Source organism: Lolium rigidum, chromosome 7, assembly GCF_022539505.1.
Source record: "Lolium rigidum isolate FL_2022 chromosome 7, APGP_CSIRO_Lrig_0.1, whole genome shotgun sequence".
Classification (NCBI taxonomy): Eukaryota; Viridiplantae; Streptophyta; class Magnoliopsida; order Poales; family Poaceae; genus Lolium; species Lolium rigidum.
The window spans coordinates 40931899-40952324 of NC_061514.1; the positions used below are offsets into that span (position 1 = coordinate 40931899).

Consider the following 20426-nt stretch of genomic DNA (forward strand, 5'->3'; position numbering starts at 1 on the left):
GTACATCTTTTTGAAGAAGATTAGTAAGAGGCTTTGAAATCTTGGAGAAATCTTTAATAAATCTCCTATAAAACCCAAAGCATGACCAAGAACACTACGAATACCTTTAACATCCCTCGGATAGGGCATCTTCTCAATTGCTTCAACTTTAGCTCTATCAACTTCAATACCTCTCTCAGAAATTTTATGTCCCAATACAATTCCTTCATTAACCATAAAGTGGCATTTCTCCCAATTAAGAACAAGGTTAGTTTCTTCACATCTCTGCAAAACTTTATCAAGGTTTCGCAAACAACTATCAAAAGAATTCCCATAGACGGAAAAATCATCCATGAATACCTCTACAATCCTTTCACAAAAACCATGAAAAATAGCAGACATGCATCTTTGAAAAGTAGCAGGAGCATTACATAAACCAAAAGGCATGCGTCTATAAGCATAAGTTCCATAGGGACAAGTAAAAGTGGTTTTCTCTTGATCTTTAGCTTTAACGAGCAATTTGTGAAAACCAGAATAACCATCAAGAAAACAAAAATGAGTATTTTTAGACAATCTTTCTAACATTTGATCAATAAATGGTAAAGGGTAATGATCTTTCTTAGTAACTTTATTAACTTTTCGAAAATCAATGCACATTCTATACCCTACAACTACTCTTTGAGGGATGAGCTCATCATTATCATTAGGCACAACGAGTCATTCCTCCTTTCTTGGGAACACAATGTACAGGACTAACCCATCTACTATCAGCAATAGGATATATAATACCAGCTTCAAGAAGTCGTAATACCTCATTTCTTACCACTTCCTTCATCTTCAGAATTAGACGACGCTGATGTTCAACAACAGGCTTTGCATCATCTTCCATATTAATAGCATGTTGGCAAATAGAAGGAGAAATCCCCTTCAAATCATCAAGAGTGTAGCCAATAGCTCCTCGGTGCTTCTTCAATATTTCCAATAACCTTTCTTCCTCAATCTCTGAAAGCTTAGAACTAATAATAACAGGATATATTTTCTTATCATCAATATGAGCATATTTAAGATTATCAGGCAAAGGCTTTAAATCAAAAACAGGATCTTCCTTTGGTGGAGGTGTTGTACCCAAATCTTCCACCGGTAAATCATGCTTGAGAATAGGTTGGCGAAGAAAAATTTCCTCAAGCTCATCTCTTTCTTTCCTAAAAACTTCACTCTCGCTATCCTCCAAATGTTGCTGCAAAGGATTATTAGGAACAAGAACAATAGATGCACATTGCTCCATTTTAAGATCATTACTAGGCAAGTCAGCTTTATAAGGAGTTTTAGTAAATTTAGAGAAGTTAAACTCATAAGATTCACCAGCAAATTTAGTCAAAATTTTCTCTTTCTTGCAATCTATAATAGCTCCACAAGTATTTAGAAAAGGTCTACCGAAAATAATAGGACAATAATCACTAGCAGCAGAACCAAGTACTAAAAAGTCAGCAGGATATTTAATCTTACCGCATAATACTTCCACATCTCGAACAATACCAATTGGAGAAATAGTTTCTCTATTAGCCAGCTGAATAACCACATCAATATCTTCAAGTTCACAAGAATCAATTTCGTGCATAATCTCCGTGTAAAGCTCATACGGAATAGCACTAACACTTGCACCAATATCACATAATCCATAATAGCAATGATCACCAATTCTAACGAGATAGCATAGGAACACTAGCTTGTTTGGGTTTATTAGGATGTGAAACAATATTAGAAGCATCTTCACGAGAAAATAATATGACCATCCTCCACATTTTCAAGTCACAAGATCTTTAATTATTGCAACAAGCGAGGTTCAACTTTTATTTGTTCTTCGGGTTCTACGGGTTTCTTTTCACTTTTATGAACCGCACTATTTATAACAGAGTACTCCTTCATTTTAGCGAGGAAAGGAGTTTTTTCAATATAAGCTTCAGGAATAACATGATCAGCAGTTTCAACTACAACACATTTATTAATAGATGAATCAATTTTATCTTTATACGGTTCATGATACTTATCAAAATTCTTCTTTGGCAATTCATAATGAGAGGCAAAAGCTTTATAAAGATTTGCAGCAACTTGAGAATCAAGACCATATGTAGCACTCATATCACGAAATTTATCGGTATCCATAAAAGCTTCAATGCATTTATAATCATAAATTATACCCGATTCTCTATCCTTGTCGTTCTCCCATCCTTCAGTATTTTCTTGGATCCGATCAAGAAGGTCCCTTTTAAACTCTTCTTTGTTGCGTGTAAATGATCCAGAACAAGAAGTATCCAGCAAGGTCTTGTCTTGAAAAGAAAGGCTTGCATAGAAATTATCAATAATAACATTACCAGGAAGCTCATGAATGGGGCATTTGAGCATTAAAGACTTCAATCTCCCCAAGCTTGGGCAATACTCTCTCCATCATGAGGCCAAAAATTATATATGCGATTCCGATCCTTGTGAATTTCACTTGGAGGATAGAACTTAGAATAAAACCGGGGCACAATATCATTCCATTCAAGAGAATCCCCATTATCCGAGTAATTTATACCAATGCGCCGCCTTACCGGACAGCGATAAAGAGAATAGTTTCTTCCTCACTTCATCCATAGCAATACCTGCACATTTGAATAACCCGCATAATTCATGCAAAAACAGTAAATGATCACCGGGATGGACAGTTCCATCCCCTTCATAGCGGTTATCCATAACACGTTCAATAATTTTCGTAGGTATTTTATATGGTATCACTTCCTCACTCGGCGTCTCATCCACTACCGTTGCGGTAGTAGTAGATTTTCCAAATAAAAATTGAAGAGAAGATCTCTCCATAATGACTTATAGCAGACGAGCGAGAAATAAAATCAGCACAACGAGTAAAGGTTTCCCTTACCAATTCCACTTACCAATAGCGCCACTCCGCGGCAACGGCGCCAGAAAATAGTCTTGATGACCCACAAATATAGGGGGTGTATCGTAGTATCTTCGATAAGTAAGAATGTCGATCCCAACGAGGAGCAGAAGGTGTTGACAAGCAGTTTCGATGAAGGATTCACTGTAAATGCTCACAGACAAGTATTCAGGGGTTTTGATGTAACAGTTGAATAAAATACGAGTAAGTAAAGTGCGAGAGTAATAATTGCAGCGAGTGGCCCAATCCTTTTTAGCACAAAGGACAAGCCGGTTTGTTTACTTATAATGACCAAGCGTTCTCGAGGACACACGTGATTTTAGTCTAGTGCTTTCGCTACATACGGCTAAATAATCTTCATTGTTATGATAAGTGTTGTGTGGGTGAACCTATGCTAATGTACCGCCCTTCCTAGGACTAATACATACTTGTGATTATACCCCTTGCAAGCATCCGCAACTACAAGAAAGTAATTAAGAATAAATCTAACCACAGCCTTAAACTATGAGATCCTGCGATCCCTCCTGCATCGATATACCAACGGGGGTTCGGGTTTCTGTCACTCCGGCAACCCCGCAATTAGCAAACGAATACAAGATGCATTCCCCTAGGCCCATAAATGGTGAAGTGTCATGTAGTCGACGTTCACATAACACCACTAGAAGAATAACACCACAACTTAAATATCACACCATTGAATATTACTCATCCATAGTTCACTACTAACATTTAGACTTCACCCATGTCCTCAAGAACTAAACGAACTACTCACGAGACATCATACGGAACATGATCAGAGGTGATATGATGATGAATAACAATCTGAACATAAACTTGGTTCAATGGTTTCACTCAATAGCATCAACAACAAGTAGAAATCGATACCGGGAGAGTTTCCCCTATCAAACAATCAAGATCAAACCCAAATTGCTACGGCGGTGACGAGGTGCTGCGGAGGAGATGGCGGTGATGATGGTGGAGATGATGATGATGGTGATGGCGATGATGTCCAGCTCGATGACGGTGACGATGGCGTCGTTTTCCCCTCCCGGAGGGAATTTCCCGGCGGATTCCCGCCCGCCGGAGAGCTCTTTCTCTCTCGGTGTTCTCCGCCCCGCAGAGGCGGCTGTAACTCTTCGTGAGGAACCCTCTGTGGCTTAGGTCTTCGGGACGAAGGGTTTCACGAAGAAAAGGAGGCGAAAGGGGTCGTGGGCCCCCCAGACCACATGGCGGCGCGGCCAGGGCATGGGCCGCGCCGCCCTAGGGTGTGGGCCCACCCTGGGTCCTCCTGGTCCCTCCTTCTGGCTTCCTCCGTTATCTTGAAAAATAGGATTTTTGGTATAATTTCCTCCCACGAGTTGATCTTCCGAAATATTGCATTCGACGGTGCTTTTTCCAGCGGAATCCCGGCTCCGGTGCTTGATCCTCCAATAATGATGAAACATGCAAAATAGATGAAATAACATAAGTATTGTGTCCCAATATGAAATATATCAATGAATAACAGCAAATTATGATATAAAATAGTGATGCAAATTGGACGTATCAGAGAGCAACAGTGTGGGCAAGGGCTATCTCTGTTGGATGTGTCGCTCCAGCCAAATTTTGATTTCTGCTCCAGAATATGAAGTGTTACTTTCAAACGGGAGTCCTCGGGCTCTCGACCTACACATGCGGCGTATTCGAGTTTATCTCCAGTTGTGCAAGCTTCAATTTCTCTCTAGAAGAAGCTCTGTCGGTAGTAATCTCCTTCAGAACCAGCTGTTGAACATGAGGGTCTCGCACAGCAGAAGAAAGTATCGTTTGCGTATCCACATTTTCTCCACTTGATATATTAGTCTCTTCTTTTCTATGTGTGGGCGCCTCTTCTTTGTCATGGTCAGGAGCTTCTTCATTGTGTCGTTCATCTTCTCGTTCCTTGTCATTGTCATTATCATTGTCTTGCCCATCCGCAGTCCCATGGTCGACGTTCTTATCGTCATCGTGACGTACCCACCGGTTATATTCATATATGAAACCACTCATAAGCAGGTGCACCTTTTAATGGCTATCAAAGGGGTTGAGTAGGCACATTTGTTTGCATTTTCGACACGAACATCTTATTTATGTTTTTATATTTTGAATCATGTTTTCTGACGCGGATTATAAATATCTGCTCATGACCCTTTCGCTCATTGGGATCGTGATTTCTCTGCATGATATAAGTAAGAGAATTAGATCCGTCAGTTTCAAACAAAATTTTGGCTTAACCTTCGCTAAAAATAGAACATATACGAAGTGCCAAAAATTTATCGAAATGGAAATGAATCAATATTTCAGCAAAATATTGGCAACTCATTTACATGCCATCACAATGAGTCCTTCTAAGTCACCGAATTAGTTAACATTATAACTTACCTACCTAGGAGTCACCACAGCATTTTAGCGTTCTTAGCCGTCCGATCGTACCTATGAACGGTCCAGATCTCGCGTGTCAAGCCGAAAGGTCACAGCAGCCTGTTCCCACCGTAACTCGCGAAAAAACCCACCACATCATTGTTTGGGCTTCTACTGGGCACGCTGACCCGGGCGTTCTTTGGTTAGCCGGGGCAGAAAATCTAACATATACTTGAGGCTCCATATTTGGTCCACGGGCCCAGTGTGTGCCCCCTTCAGCTTCTCTTTTCATTGAGAAGCAATACATGCGGAGGTATGGCGGAGGTCTTGCGGCGATGGAATCAAGGCACCCCATGTATTTCTTCGGTTTACCCTCTTATTAATGGTCGATGGCCGGTGGCATTGATTCATGGCGGAGGTTGTTCCGTCTCCCTTCCGTTTCTGTTGCTGAGAATAAACATGCGTTTCTGACTTTCTCCCCATTTTCTCATTGTTGGTCTCCTCCATATATAACTTTCTCCCCATTTTCTCATTGTTGGTCTCCTCCATATATATGTGGTCCGTCTCCGTGGGTTCCTTTTCTCTTGCATCTTCCATCTGGCCTTCGCCTCCTCCGTCCGGTGTCCAGCCAGGTTGGTTTTGCACTTCACCCTTGTCCTTCTTTGTCAGTTTTTATCTATGTCTATGTAACTCAGCCAACCCTGTTTCAGTACGGGGAGGAAGTGCTTTGTGGGGGCTGGACGCATCGTATGCCCTTCCATTTGCGGGAATGACTTCCGGTCGGGAACTTGTCTTCTTCCATTTTCAAGTCTTGATATATCAGCATCTCCCTTTATTTATCAAAATGCATGCCAAGAGAACATCGCTTGTGATTGCATCCACGTATTACAGAAGTCCTCATGGTTGATTGTTTGTTCTTGTTTATTGTGGGGATTAAACTCCCCTAGTGTCCATCTGTATTTTTCTAGCTTGGAGCAGGGCGTTTCATATAAACCCTTATGTTCTAATTGTTGTAGGGACTGTCTAATTCATAGGCAGCTGTTTTTCAATTCGTCCACAGTCACTTTTTAAACCAATCTGGTTCGTCCATGTCAGTCTGTCATCCTCGTTGCTTTTGTTTCTTTCGCGTGCTAGTAGTCATTCTTGTTCATTGTTTCTTTCCGGGCTTTTAGGCCTCATTCCGGGTGGACCCGAGTAAAAGCACCAAACCCAATAACAAACTCAACCCCCATGGGCCATGGCCTGCTTAAGTTGCTCTTGGGCTACTCCAGGTTCAGAAGAGAGCACCCTTCGTTGTTTTAGTTGTTGGGCTTCGTATGAGTTCGGCCTTTTACATGTGCCATCCTGTAGAGGTCACGCTTCCAGAACCACCTACACCCCGTCCCCCTCCTCCCCTGCTGCCTCCAACCTGTAGAGGTCGAGACCTTCTTCCCCAAGAAAGAAGCACTTCCCCCCGTCAGATCAGAAGCACAAAGAAATAAGAGATCCAACTGGGTAGGCGAAAAAGGATGGAGGATGAAGAAGAAGAACAACCAAGAAAGAGAGCCCTAGGCTTCAGTACTGACCTGACAAGGAAATCAGCATCACTCCAGGTTAGTTTCACTCAGATTAAGCCCCTGTCAAAGAATTACAATGCCCTTCAATTTATGTATCTCCCAGTCGATTTTTCACTAGTGATTCTGTCTCCAATTGTTACCATCAAATTACTGAAAAAAAGTTGGACATAAACTGCCTTGATTATCATGAGGTACAATGGGTCGTCTCGTCCTTGTTACTCTGAAATATGCATGTACATGGGTATTTACCTGCTAATAAAAACAAAAAAAATGTAGTATGATATGTGCCACTGTTTTCATCTAGGACAGGCAGTTGAGATGGGTATCCACAGTCAGCTCGTATCATCTGATGATGTGCCAGAAAACTTTAGTTTGATGAAAACAAGTGAATCTACTGCCTAAACCCTCGGTTAAGCACGTCAAAGAAGAAAACCTCTGTGAAGTATTTCCTTCAGCGCCGGTGGTATGCCCGCTGGTGTCGCGGTCATACCAGAGCGCGACCACACAAAAAAGAGTCGAAAGGCCCTGGATAAATCCATCGAGGCCGCCAACAGTTCCTAGTATGGGGTATCGTCAAGCACTCAACTGTGGGAAATGAGTAAGAAAAAGAATCAAAATACTGAAAAAAATTCGTCAAAGAAGCACATACTTGAAACACACAGACAAGATGCACATCCTTTTTCTACATTTTCGTTTCGTTAAGTCACTTACCTACATTTTCGTTTTGTTAACTTACCTACAATAAGACCTGGGAATAGAGTATTTAGCAGATGTTCTTGACATAAAAAGGATATTACAGTCTTCATGTTTGTTGAACCATCCATGCAAAAATCTGAGAAATTTCTCTTCAATGATTTAACAGCCTGTAGATGACAAAATACCAACAATAAAAATGTCTAAAATAAAAATACACAAATAGTGCAGTACCAAAAAACAATCACACAAAGAAAGATGATAAATGGTCAAGAAACAAGGGACACAAAAGCATACTTGTTTCCTGAAGAACCCAAATAATGCATCATCTAAGATAGTGTCTCTTGTTCTATATTCCAAACCCTGCACACAAGAAAGAGAAAGCATACCACAGCTTAGCCGTATAAAAACGCAGACGAGAGAAACAAAAGATAATGAGCGTGAATACAGAAATACAAAGGAAGATCTCACATCACTATCGCTATATACACTGTCTCCTTCAATGTCCCCATCATCAGAATAATACTTTCCATGGTCAGCTACATCATGACAAATTCTGCAAAAACAAAAGTACTTTAGCGCATTTACAAAAAAAAAATCCCTATGTAAGCATGAAATTGTAAAACTAGCACACGAAGTTACAGCATAAGAAAAGGAAAATAGAAAAATTTACCTAGTGTCTGCAAACAAAACAATATACCTAGTGTCTGCAAACAAATGATCTCGGACTATCATGTATTGCTAACTACCCTATATTAAATCATCTTCATTAAAAATATATACCTAGTGCGTATTGATATGTAAATCCTAGTTCTACGATGTGGGATCAGCTAGTATACAAATCAATGATCTCATATTATATTACTATTTATCTCGTACATAGTCTGATATAACCCTACTATATTAGAATATAACCCTACTATATTAGACACAAGTAGAGAAACAGCAGAGCCCAGCTAACAAACAGAAATTTCATAAAAATGGCTAACAACAGAAATGGCATTCCATCTCCTGTAAGCTTACTATTTCCTGACGCATACAAATGATCCTTTCAGTAACTGACGAATACACGGACAACCTTCCAAGACCACAACAATCATAACATGTGGAAAAACAAGTCACACCATGCTGGACTGAATAACTGAAAGTGAGAAAAAAAAACCCACTGTATATAGCTAACTGCCACTGTATTGCTAACTGCCCAAATGTTGATTCACAAACTTACAACACATGAAATAAATCCTTGAAAACACAGGTAAACTAGCAAACATTCATCTCCACTCCCCCCTGCAACATTATTATAAAAACCAGCCCTAGACATTCCAATGGGATGTGCTTGAATAGCTTGAAAAGATGTATACCATCTGACATTGTACCCGCCAGCCTAGTGCTATCCAAAGGAAGAGCAGTGGTAACCGACCTAAAGGAACAACTCCTCCCACCACTGCAGTAAATCGTCACAAAGCGCCGCAGACAGGTGTTGCTACGGCAACCCTGGCTCGCCCAGTTGCATGTGGTATATATGGTGACTACAGATTATGGCCGGGGCGGTGTGCTCCATTCCATGACTCCCCCTGGAGCTAGCCGAGTCAAATGAAAGATGAGGCCAACACACTAAAATCACTGCAATTAGTGACAAAATACAACATAATAGGAATCCCCACATCTGCAGCTCCACCTGCATACACTATAAAATCCGCACTACAAATCACAGACGAAAACTCTAGCGGGGGCTCGCAGAAGATAACAACAGACGAAATCACACAAATCGCCAATCAATTTCTATAGTCTAAGAAGAAAATCAAACAAAATCGCAGCTGCCATCCTTCTCCCTAACAACCTCTCGGCCCGGCTCGCGTCCTTCTCCCCTAATCTGTTCAGAGACGCGGCTCTCATCCTTCTCCCCGCTGCGTCCCACAACCTTCTCCCCAGATTTCTCGCAGTCGCGGCCCTCATCCGAAAATCCGCAGGAAAACGTGAACTGGAACACGGAGCGGGGGACGAGAAAACATACCTCCGCCGGTGAAACCTCCTGCCTCCGCCGTCCCTGGTTCACGACCTGCCTCCGCCGTCCCTGGTTCTCAACATCCAGCAGAGATGGATGGCGACGGGAGGCACCGCCCCTGTCTTCGACCCCAGACCCCTCTCCTATCTCGACCAGCACCAAAAAGAACTAACGGAAAAGAAACGCACACGGCCAAAAACCAAAAATTAATTTCAAAAATGACACAGCTAACGGGTCTCCAAGCAGGTTCGGATCCTTCGCCAGAAAACAAAATCCGGGAAATACATGGACACGTGGGAGCCTGGCGCCCGAATCTCAAAGACACACGTACGGTCCAAAAAACGACTGTAAACCAATTGTAAATCAGCTAGCTGTTGTTTAGAATTTGCTTCCATAAGCATGTCACATCCGTAAAAAAAACATGAAGCGACCAATCGATCAAATAGTTGGGATTCTTTGCCAATTTAACCGCATCTTATCTTCCCCTACCGGTACTTATATCAGGCAATGCTGATTCATCAAGCCAAGCCTGCTACAAGTGTATCATCTGAACATCAGACAGAATAGTTAACTGCATAAGAAAGTGAGCCGAGCGCAACCCCATACAACAATCAAAGTAGGAACTGAAGTAATCAGGTATGGTGTGATCTTACTCAAATAAACGAATGATCGTCAGAAAGAAGGCAGATGGCAAGAGATACTTATGGGATTTGATGGCTTGATCAATCAAGGAGCTGATTGGTTGGAATGTTGGATACCTGTATACCTTTATTTGCTCCGCAGATTAGAGCAATGGAGAATGGCAGATGAATTTCTCTCATCAAGCAAATGTAAAGTTTTTTTTTACCTGCAGCAAATGTAAATTTATTTAATTGAAAGCAGGATGGATCTGGCCACACGCGCATGTAGTAGCATAGCGTTCAGGTGGTCCTAACATGCAATACTTCTCGGTGCCTCCCAAGGCTATATAAATTGGTTGTGGTCGTGGCCCGTCACTAGTATGCAGCCCGAAACCGGCTATATAAATTGGTTGTGGTAATGGCCCGTCACTAGAATGCAGCCCGAAACCGGATGCGGTACCGGACGTAGAATAAGTCCCAGGCAGATTTTGGAAAAAAGTTCAGCCTCAAACTTTATTTACAACAAACCCCATCGCGTCGCCAAATGCTAGATATACTCGGATCGGCAGCTCAACTATGGTGTTCCCCCATCGCGTACAAAATCCAGCGCGCGCTGAACATTTAGCTCAGAACCCTCGCACTGCCCCTGCCTCGAGCCCTAGATCTAACTAGCTAGGCAACAACCTCGTCTGTGTTGCCGCCGCCACCGCCTTCGCCTGAGGCATCCGTGCCTCCGTCCGAGCTCGTCCGCGGAAACCATCGCCCCCTCCCCCACCCCCCCACGTGCCATCGCCACCGCCGAGCCCGCTCGCGACACTGCCTACGCTCGATCCCGCGCAACTGCCAATGCATGCCTGCGCCGTCCCTATGGCCGAGATCCTCCGCGTCGCCGCCCGCCTGCAGCGCCGGCACCGCAGGTCCGCCTCGTACGCGCCACCAGCCCAGCTCGAAGGTTTGATTCCACCCGTAGTTTCGATTTTCGTTTTACAATTTGTTGGATCCCTTGGCCGATTCATGAAACCAAATGAGTCCATGGAGCGAATCGTAGATTTTGGCGTGAAGCACGTCGGTCGATGCCTACTTCTATTCATCATCCTGGGATGATTCCGATAGGGAATCCGACGACGACGAGATCGAGCACATACTGTTGCCGGTGGCGTTGCAGAACCTGCACGACGAGGAGAATAGGAAGAGGAAGAGGAGAGAACCGTTGGGTGGCTCTGCATCCTGTGCAACCATGCGATTGGTTTGGAGATGCTGATGCGGGACTATTTCGCTGAGGTACGTACCTCTCTTTGGCATGTCTTCCGTAGACGGTTCCGGATGAGGCGAGACATGTTCCTCAAGATAGTGAAGGTATGCGACGCGAGATGTCGTTATTTCACTTGCGGAGAAATGCCGCCAGCCTCATTGGGTTTACCCCGTTCCAGAAAATCTCGGTGACGATGAGGATTATGGCCTACAGAACTGCTGCCGATTACACATACGAGTATCTTCGAATTGGTGAAGATACGATAATCAAATCCATTCGCCTTTTTGCAAAGACAGTGATTCGTATCTTCCGAGAAAAGTATCTCTGAGCTCCGAATGACGAGAACACCAAGAGGCTGATTGCTATGAATGAGGCAAGTGGCTGGTTAGGTATGCTTGGAAGCATCAATCGTATGCACTGAACATGGAAGAATTGCCCGGCAGCATGGCACAACCAGTAATGGTGATCCAACCATTGTGCTTGAAGCAGTGGTCTCGGAGGATATGTGGATTTGGCCTGCTTTATTTAGCCTTCCACGATCTTTAAACGATATTAATATTTTGCAAAGATCACCTATTTTTTGTAAGATTATCAATCGCGAGACGCCGGCTTGCCGGCTTGCAACTTCGCTGTCAATGGCCATCAATATACCATGGGGTATTAATCTAGCAGATGGAATCTATCCAAAATGGTCCATATTTGTGAAAACCATACCCACACCCGAGAACATGATGGAAGATCACTTTGCGAAAAATGCAAGAAGCAACTCGCAAGGAAATAGAGAGAGGCTTCGATGTTTTGCAAGTTAGGTTTGCTATTGTTCGAGTGCCAGCCAAATTTTGGGATAACAAGACCTTACATAAGATCATCACTAAATAATCATCGAGGATGAGAGAGATATGGATCTCCCCTTTGAATTTGACAATGTTGGCAGCCGTGTGTAGCCAGCTATAAATTCTAACCGAATCAAAACTTTTCTTGACACATACAACTAGATTGAGGAAAGTGATAAGCATTTGCAGCTGCGAGATGATCTTGTCAAACATCAGGGCAGTGCTTGCCCGTTAATTTATTTTATCCTCATTTCATTCTCAATGTGTGTGAAACTATTGTATTCTCCTTGTTGGACTATTCATTTGTTTAATTATTTGATTTAAACAAGTATTGTAATTTGGATGTTGTTGTAGTGTGTGATTTAAACACGAAATTTGATTTGTATTGCTATGTACTGATTTGAACAAGTATTGAATGTAAAGTCTGAGATATACATAAAACAACAAAATCCTGTTTTGCAGTTCGAGGATGATTCGGCAGAACAGATACGACGTATGACAAACCGTAAAAAAAACATATTCCATTTTACGGTACTGCTAGGTGGGATTTGTTATGCGGCATCGATTTTCGCAGCAAACAACCCGATGCAGTAAACTGCATCCGCGTTATACAGTACCGCTAGATGGGGTATCTGCTAGAGATTCCCTTAGGGAATGCGAGGAGACGACGGTGAGTAGGAAACTGAAGTAACCAAATACGTGCAGTTGGAACCTAAGAAGCCTAAAATGATTATGTGAACGGAAATATAATACACCTTAAGTCTTTTAAAAAAGCTGCTCAACTTTTTCTAGATACAATATATTTACACACTAGAAACATGTCTAAATACAACCATGTTTACATAACTTTGAGAAGCTTTTTTTGAAACATAGGGAGGATGATCTCTCTTCTATATATAAATTTAATTATGTTTGCTTTTTTTGAAACCTAGTATTTGTTGTTAATTATGTTTTCTATTTTCTATATATAAATTTAATAAATTAATGGGTGATCTCTCTTATGTATGTGCATACTAAGAAATAACCGGATCCTAAAAGTATGCTACAAATGTATATTTTGCACTTGAAACCTAATTCTATTAATACTTTATTGGATTTTCATTGTATTATTATTGATTTTTAGGTAAGGGTAGTTGAAACAACAAACCTAGAAATTTATGTAATGTACTAATATGATACATACTGTTATATACTCATGGGTGTTGATAGAATTGTATAATTGTTTCATGTATGCATAAATATACGTTTTTATTATTTGCTTAGAAAAATAATTTATGTTGGTAACATATGAGAATGTTATAATCAAAATGGCCCTTTATTTTTCCAAGTTAATTCTAGCCAATGTCGCCTTCTATCTTATTTATATTTTCAACAAAATTGGAGTGTGCAAATATGACCAAGCTCCAAAGTAAGGAGACAAACTCAAGGCAACGTATCAGCCTTTTATTATCAAAGTACATTTCCCAAAATCTTTATAACCAAGTACGATTTTTTTCATATTAGATGTTTGTCACTATAGTTTCTGTTTAGGCTTTTTGATTTCAGTTTCATATTTAATTGTAGAATGTATGTTTTGTACCTATCAACCGTTGTTATCTTTCTACATTTGTATCATGCTCAGTATGATTTTTTGTTAATGTTAGGCAACTAAAAGATGTATGTACTTGCTGCGAATTAAAATAAAGAAAAGTATTTTCTCTCACCTTCTTCCCTAATTGACACGTATTCTTCACCGGTGCTTACTGTTTTACTTCTAACCATCTTTTCTTCACCGCTGCAATCCAGATCTGATTGCTGCCATCATCCCAATAGAATATAATTGCTGCCGCTCCTGTTGTTCGCCCTTGCCTACAACTGCATTTTGGGGTGCCGCTGTTGGACGACCATGCGCTTCATCCGATATACGGAGGATCAGGGGCAGAGGGCACCTTGCAGCCTGGGATGAGCCTGACGTTGGTCTAGCAGCATTGCATCCACACCGGTCGCAGACTGAAAGGGAGCTACTTGGTGGAGATTAAGGCGTGCTGCCTGCTGGTGAGGACGTGACCATGAATTGGTACCGATTTCTCATAGATTTCTTTTGTCTGTATAGATTTCTTTTGTCTGTGTGGATATTAAGAAGAATGGTCGCGTGCACATATATACAATTTAGGGACTTCAGTTGTCAAAATCAGCAACTTTTAAAGAAATATAATGATCCAATTGCAGTAAGAAGCAACCACATGATCAGTTGTAAAGAAACCCCGACCTCCTAGTTAATCGGTCGGCCAGCCAGGCATGAAGTGGTACAGATGATGACCAACCATCAACGGCTGCAATCCATCCTGTTGTAGGCTTGCGGCCTCTCCTCTCATGCATGTGTAGGTATGGTGCATGCATTGGCTACATATGAACACGAGGACACCTCGAGATCTTCTCTAGTGTATCGATCGACTAATCCACATGCATGCCTCGGTCGAATTGTTCTTCTCTCTGTTGAACCTTCGCAAAAACATTTGCTCGATACCTATTTTCCTGTTAACCTGTATTTTTTCGGCACGCGACTTGCCCAGGGTGGTGTGTTAGCATATAATATATAGGAATATAGTAGGAGTAAATAGTTAGTCTTCTCTGTTGAACCACGCCAACCTCAGCACGAAGCTTCACAATAACATTTTTCGGCTGACGGCTGTTATTGCGGCGCACGCCATGTCGAGGGTGGAGTTCGCAAGAGTTTGCACCATCCGGTCGCGTTTACTCGATTACAGGGTCTAGCAAGTTTTGCGAGATTGGTTGCCTTGTATATGATCCGCCGATGGAAGTGTTAGCATATATAGAGCTCTCATGTATAGGTATGATACCTGCAGAGGCTGCATATGAGCGGGAGGGCACCTTCAAACCTACTCTAGCATATGGATCTACCGTTCACATGCATTCCTATGTCGAGCTGTTCATCTCTATAGAGCCACGCATTGCTTTCTATGTCGAGATGTTTATCTCTATAGAGGCACACAATGCCCACACGAACCTTCGCAAAAACACCAGCTCGATACCTACTTTCCCGTTAACCTGTATTTTTTCGGCACGCGGCTTGCCCAGGGTGGTGTGTTAGCATATAATATATAGGAATATAGTAGGAGTAAATAGTTAGGAAATTGTTCTTCTCTGTTGAACCACGCCAACCTCAGCACGAAGCTTCGCAATAACATTTTTCGGCTGATGTCTGTTCTTGCGACGCACGCCATGTCGAGGGTGGAGTTCGCAAGAGTTTGCACCAGCCGGTCGCGTTTACTCGATTACAGGGTCTAGCAAGTTTTGCGATATTGGTTGCCTTGTATATGATCCGCCGATGGAAGTGTCAGCATATATAAAGCTCTCATGTATAGGTATTATACCTGCAGAGGCTGCATATGAGCGGGAGGGCACCTTCAAGCCTACTCTAGCATATGGATCTACCGTTCACATGCATTACTATGTCGAGCTGTTCATCTCTATAGAGCCACGCAATGCCCACACAAACCTTCGCAAAAATATTTGGTCGATACTTATTTTCCTGTTAACCTGTATTTTTTCGGCACGCGGCTTACCCAGGGTGGTGTGTTACCGTGTTAGCATATAGTATATAGGAATATAGTAGGAGTAAATAGTTAGGAAATAAGAGTAATCAGGATTCAAGGCAAGGCATATGTTACGTGTTGGACCAAGGGCTGGAATCGTACGTATCATATTTTGATATAAATCTTTCATGGAGTCTGGTACGTGTTTAAAAAAAAATTAAATCCTAACCATTAAATCAATTAGTAGGTAGTGTATTTAACGTGGACTCTTTAGCATGGTACGGTACATGGACTCTGTTACGTGTTTTTTTTAAAATTAAATCCTAACCATTATAACCAATTGGTAGGTAGTGTATTTAACATTGACTCTTCTTACGTGACAAATTTTAGCATGGTACAATCAGACTATTTATTTATATGTACGTAACTTTTAGATCTTTAAATCTCATCCATTAATTATATATCTAACTGTCATAATAATTCAGATGATGTAGATTAACGTGGTAGCTCTATTAAACATCCGCATTTTGCTTTTAGTATATAATAGAAATTAACAAATTTGAATTTTGAGCGCACATGCAGAAGTTTTGGACGATCGGTGTTTGCTGGTTTTTTTACATTGGCCAGACCGAACTGACCGATCGGTGTTTGTATCGATGATTTTCCTTGTTCTGAACTAGACGTCAATTAGTTTCTTGTTCCGGACTGGGCGAGGGCGTCGACTTGTTCTCCTTGTTCGAGACTAGAGACGGCCCACTGGCCCAGCGTCGATTAGTTTTCTGTTCGGTCTGCGTGCTTCTCGGATCATGTTGCGCCGTTTTTCTCTGGTGGATTTTTATCGCTGATATTTTTCCCCTCTTTTCCCTTGATGTACGACGTACCAGACCTCTAGCAATTTAATAGTAAAGATATTGCATGTTTATGTCTGCTCTAGATGTTATCATAATCAAACAAGTCATTCTAGTTCAGTTAAGTATAATATCTGCACCGCAATTTGTAGGGTTGGCTGGACTCGCCAAGATGAACAATAGGGGCTGCATGGAAAATGAAGAGGCATCGTTGCTCCGCTTGAATTATTTTCAAAATAACTATTCCGTAACTTTATCTCTCAGTTATGCGTCTAGTAATAAACTGAAACAGAAATGAACATGTGTTGTTCCCAGTGGCGGACCTACGGGGTATGCCGTATATGCCATGGCATACCCCGAGGCCAGCTCGCTTGCTTGTGCTAGCACATACACTTTAGCTCTAATCTGCTAGCTTATGTAGTATTTGGCTCACCGAATAGGCCTAGACCGAGCTTGCTGATGGAGTACTTTTGAGCATCTAGTAGTGGTAGCTGAGCTCTAATACGAATGAAACATCACGCTGACGACTTGTGCTTGTGTATGTAGACTAATGGGTAACCTAATCAAGATTAATTCCAACAGGCTCTTTTTTTTATTAAATCCAAAATCTCAACTGTTTTTCCTGCTTTTTCAACTGATTCGATCCTCGCTCACTCAGAATTTTAATCCATCGCCAACGGCCAGCAGGCTGCACAATAATTATCCCTCTAGGGGATTGTCGTAGTTACACTATTTTTCAGCTTAATCTTTCAATTACATGTTATTTATTGCATATACCGATTTGCAATGCAAATTTTGAAATTATTTGTTGAATTAGTATGAACTAAAATTTTCTTGTGGCATACCCTATCATAAAATCCTAGGTCCGCCACTGGTTGTTCCTCAATCCTTTTAGTGATAGGTGTACATGCATGCAAGTCGGTAACCGGGTGTTAATGCAAATCCCTGATGCAGACGTGTGACGCTGCAACCTTATCCTCTAGTGGATTTCTTGATTAGCTGCCCTTGAGCTGCTCATCGTGGCGATTTGAAAGTGTCTTTTGCTTCTCTGTAGTACTGAATCGTCTATTTCCTGGTGACTAAGTTGATTGTGCTACACTACCTTCCGAAAGATGTGATATCTTCACAAAGCCATCATATATATCCTACCTAACCTTACCATATCCGGTATACTGTACATATATTAAAAAGCAAATCCGGCTGATTGTGCTACACTACATTCCGATCGAAACGCTTCTTAAAAACTTCACAACCAACCGATGGTGTACCTTGGATCTGCCGGTATATATAGTCTCCACGGAGCGCAACATGATCAGCACATATTGAGACTGGCAATCAATGGAGGTGCTCAACATCCTCTTGTGCATCATTCTCCCCCTCCCTCTCATATTTCTGCTCAGCCGTCATGGACGCAAGAAGCTCCCACCTGGTCCGCCAACCCTGCTATTCATAGCCAAGTTTCTGCTGCCCGGGCGGTCAGCCTCCTATATTGGCCCTATGCTACGTGGGTTGCACGCTCGCCACGGCCCCATTTTCTCCTTCTGGCTCCTGCGCATGTTCGTCTTCGTGGACGACCGCCACCTCACGCATAGTGTCCTCGTCAAGGGCGGTGGCAACTTCGATGGCCGACCACCGCCGAACGGGATTATGCAACTATTTTTTCCCCACGGAATCGGCACTTCACCCTACGGGGACTATTGGCGTCTGCTACGCCGCAACCTCAACGTGCATGCACTGCACCCATCCCGCATCAGGCTCTTGGAGCCGGCAAGGCAGCGTGCGCGCAACGCCATGCTTGCCTCGCTACGTGCCGATGTCGGTGTAGATGCGTCGCGGGTCATTACGGTAAGGCCATTTTTGGCGCGTTGTTTGTTCCAGCTGATTGTAGAGATGAGCCTCGGCGCAAGGCTTGGCCAGGAACTGATCGACGAGTTGCAAGAGATGAACCGGCAGATTTACCTCGCCATGGCTCGCTTTCCCGCCTTTTGCTTCTTCCCGGCGCTCTCCATGCGGAAGCGGTGGGCACAGTACAAGACGCTACGTGAGAGGCAGAGCAAGGTGCTGCTCCCGCTGATTCACTCGTCCTGCGGCACCCCGTGCTATGCCGGCTCCCTCCTGGAGCTCCGCGTGCCCGAGGAGGGCGGCCGCCCGCTGACTGACGCTGAAATGGTCTCCCTCTGCTCCGAGTTCATGGTCGGCGCAATGGACGCATCTGTGGCCATGATGGAGTGGACCATGGGGGAGCTGGTGAACCACCCCGACGCTTAGGCCAAGGTGTATGAGGAGGTGAGGGGCAAGCCTGAGCTCAACGAAGACGACCTACGCGGGATGCAATACCTCAGGGCTGTTGTCCTGGAGAGCCTGCGGCTGCACCCTGGGGCACACTTAATACTCCCGCACGCCGTGCAGAGCGACGCGGAGATCGCCGGGTATAGGGTGCCCAAGGGCGCCGTGATCAACTTCCTGGTCGCCGACTTTGGACTTGACGAGACTGCGTGGACGGCGGCACGGGAGTTCCGGCCTGAGCGGTTCCTGGACGGCGACGGCGACCTGGACATGACGGGGAGCGGGGAGGTGAAGATGGCGCCTTTCGGCGCTGGCCACAGGATGTGCCCGGGGCACATGCTCTCCGTGCTGCATGCGGAGTACTTGGTTGGCGCCCTCGTCAGGGACTTCCAGTGGCTTCCGCCGCCAGGAGAAGACACTACCGTTGACATGACCGAGGAGCCAGGTACCTTTATCGTCATGAAACACCGCCTTCGTGCTCGTATCATCCCAAGGACTTGTTAGTTACTTCTTCCGCAAATTGTGTCAGTTCGGCCAACTTTGCTCTCGACCTACCTACATGTTGCTGCCACTGTAACGGTCTTGGCCACATGAAATAAAGAGGATTGTTATTTATTGACAAAACAATGTGATTTACTCAAGCAAAGGTTATACTAGAAATAACCTCAGCTGCTGAATCACGCGCAGCAGGGATTATACACTAGGGGAAAAACAGGCGTTGCCGTGCAGTGCTGCACGGCAAAGAAATCTTTGCCGTGCGCCGCGAGTTGTACGCACGGCAAAGCATAAAAGCACGGCAAAGACTTAGAGCGGCGCACGGCAAAGTAAGCAGCGCCGCACGGCAAAGTATCGTCGCACGGCAAAGTCCCTCGAAAGCCCACGGCAAAGAAGCAAGCACGGCAAAGAAGCAAGCACGGCAAAGAGCATAAGAGCCTCACGGCAAAGAAAACGTGCTCGGCAAAGGGACTGGGACGTTGCCGTGGGCCTCCCTTTGCCGTGAGGCCAGGCTGAGTGCACGGCAAAGCCGCCTTTGCCGTGCGACTACTTCTTTGCCGTGCGCCATCATTCATTTTATTTGTTTTTCTTTCTATTTTATTTCATCTAATACTTATATTTTTTTTATTAGTTTTACTTTTTGATAACTATTTATTAGTGTTACTTAAGACAATGTGCAATACAAAATTAGTCTCCATGCTCATCCCCCACATATATCAGGGTTCCGGTGCTCCGGCGGCCGTCCCCCTCCTTCCCCCAAAAACAGCGGGACGGCGGGTCTACCCCCGTAGATTTCTCCGCGCGAGGGTGCACAATGTACTTTTTCATTCTTTTAGGTTTGTTAGGGTTAGGTTTTAGGTCCAGTTGCAAGTTTTGGTGGCATTTCGGTGCTCCGGGGGTCATTCCCCCCTAAAAACGGCTGTCTGTGGGCCCCGGATGGTCTACCCCCTAGATTTCTCCGCGCGAGGTTCCACCAATATACCTTTTCATAGGTTTAGGTTTGTTTAGTCCA

At 43.5% G+C, this 20426-nt stretch overlaps 2 protein-coding genes and 1 long non-coding RNA gene across 3 annotated transcripts; 2 read left to right on the forward strand and 1 right to left on the reverse strand.

Moving 5' to 3' along the window:
• Positions 1–7459: 7459 nt before the first annotated feature.
• Positions 7460–8441, reverse strand: LOC124669484. The gene is made up of 3 exons (XR_006992203.1): positions 8011–8441; positions 7837–7902; positions 7460–7709 (listed from the first exon to the last, which is right to left on the reverse strand). It is a non-coding gene; the product is annotated as an uncharacterized LOC124669484 (long non-coding RNA).
• Positions 8442–17971: 9530 nt separating this feature from the next.
• On the forward strand, positions 17972–19534 carry LOC124674716 (cytochrome P450 89A2-like). Its single transcript, XM_047210763.1, has one exon. The coding sequence runs from the start codon at positions 17972–17974 to the stop codon at positions 18899–18901; it is 930 nt and encodes a 309-aa protein (XP_047066719.1). The 3' UTR covers positions 18902–19534.
• On the forward strand, positions 18962–19617 carry LOC124674715 (cytochrome P450 89A2-like). Its single transcript, XM_047210762.1, has one exon. It carries the CDS (start codon positions 18962–18964, stop codon positions 19421–19423), a length of 462 nt encoding a protein of 153 aa, XP_047066718.1. The 3' UTR covers positions 19424–19617.
• The last annotated feature ends 809 nt before the right edge of the window (positions 19618–20426 follow it).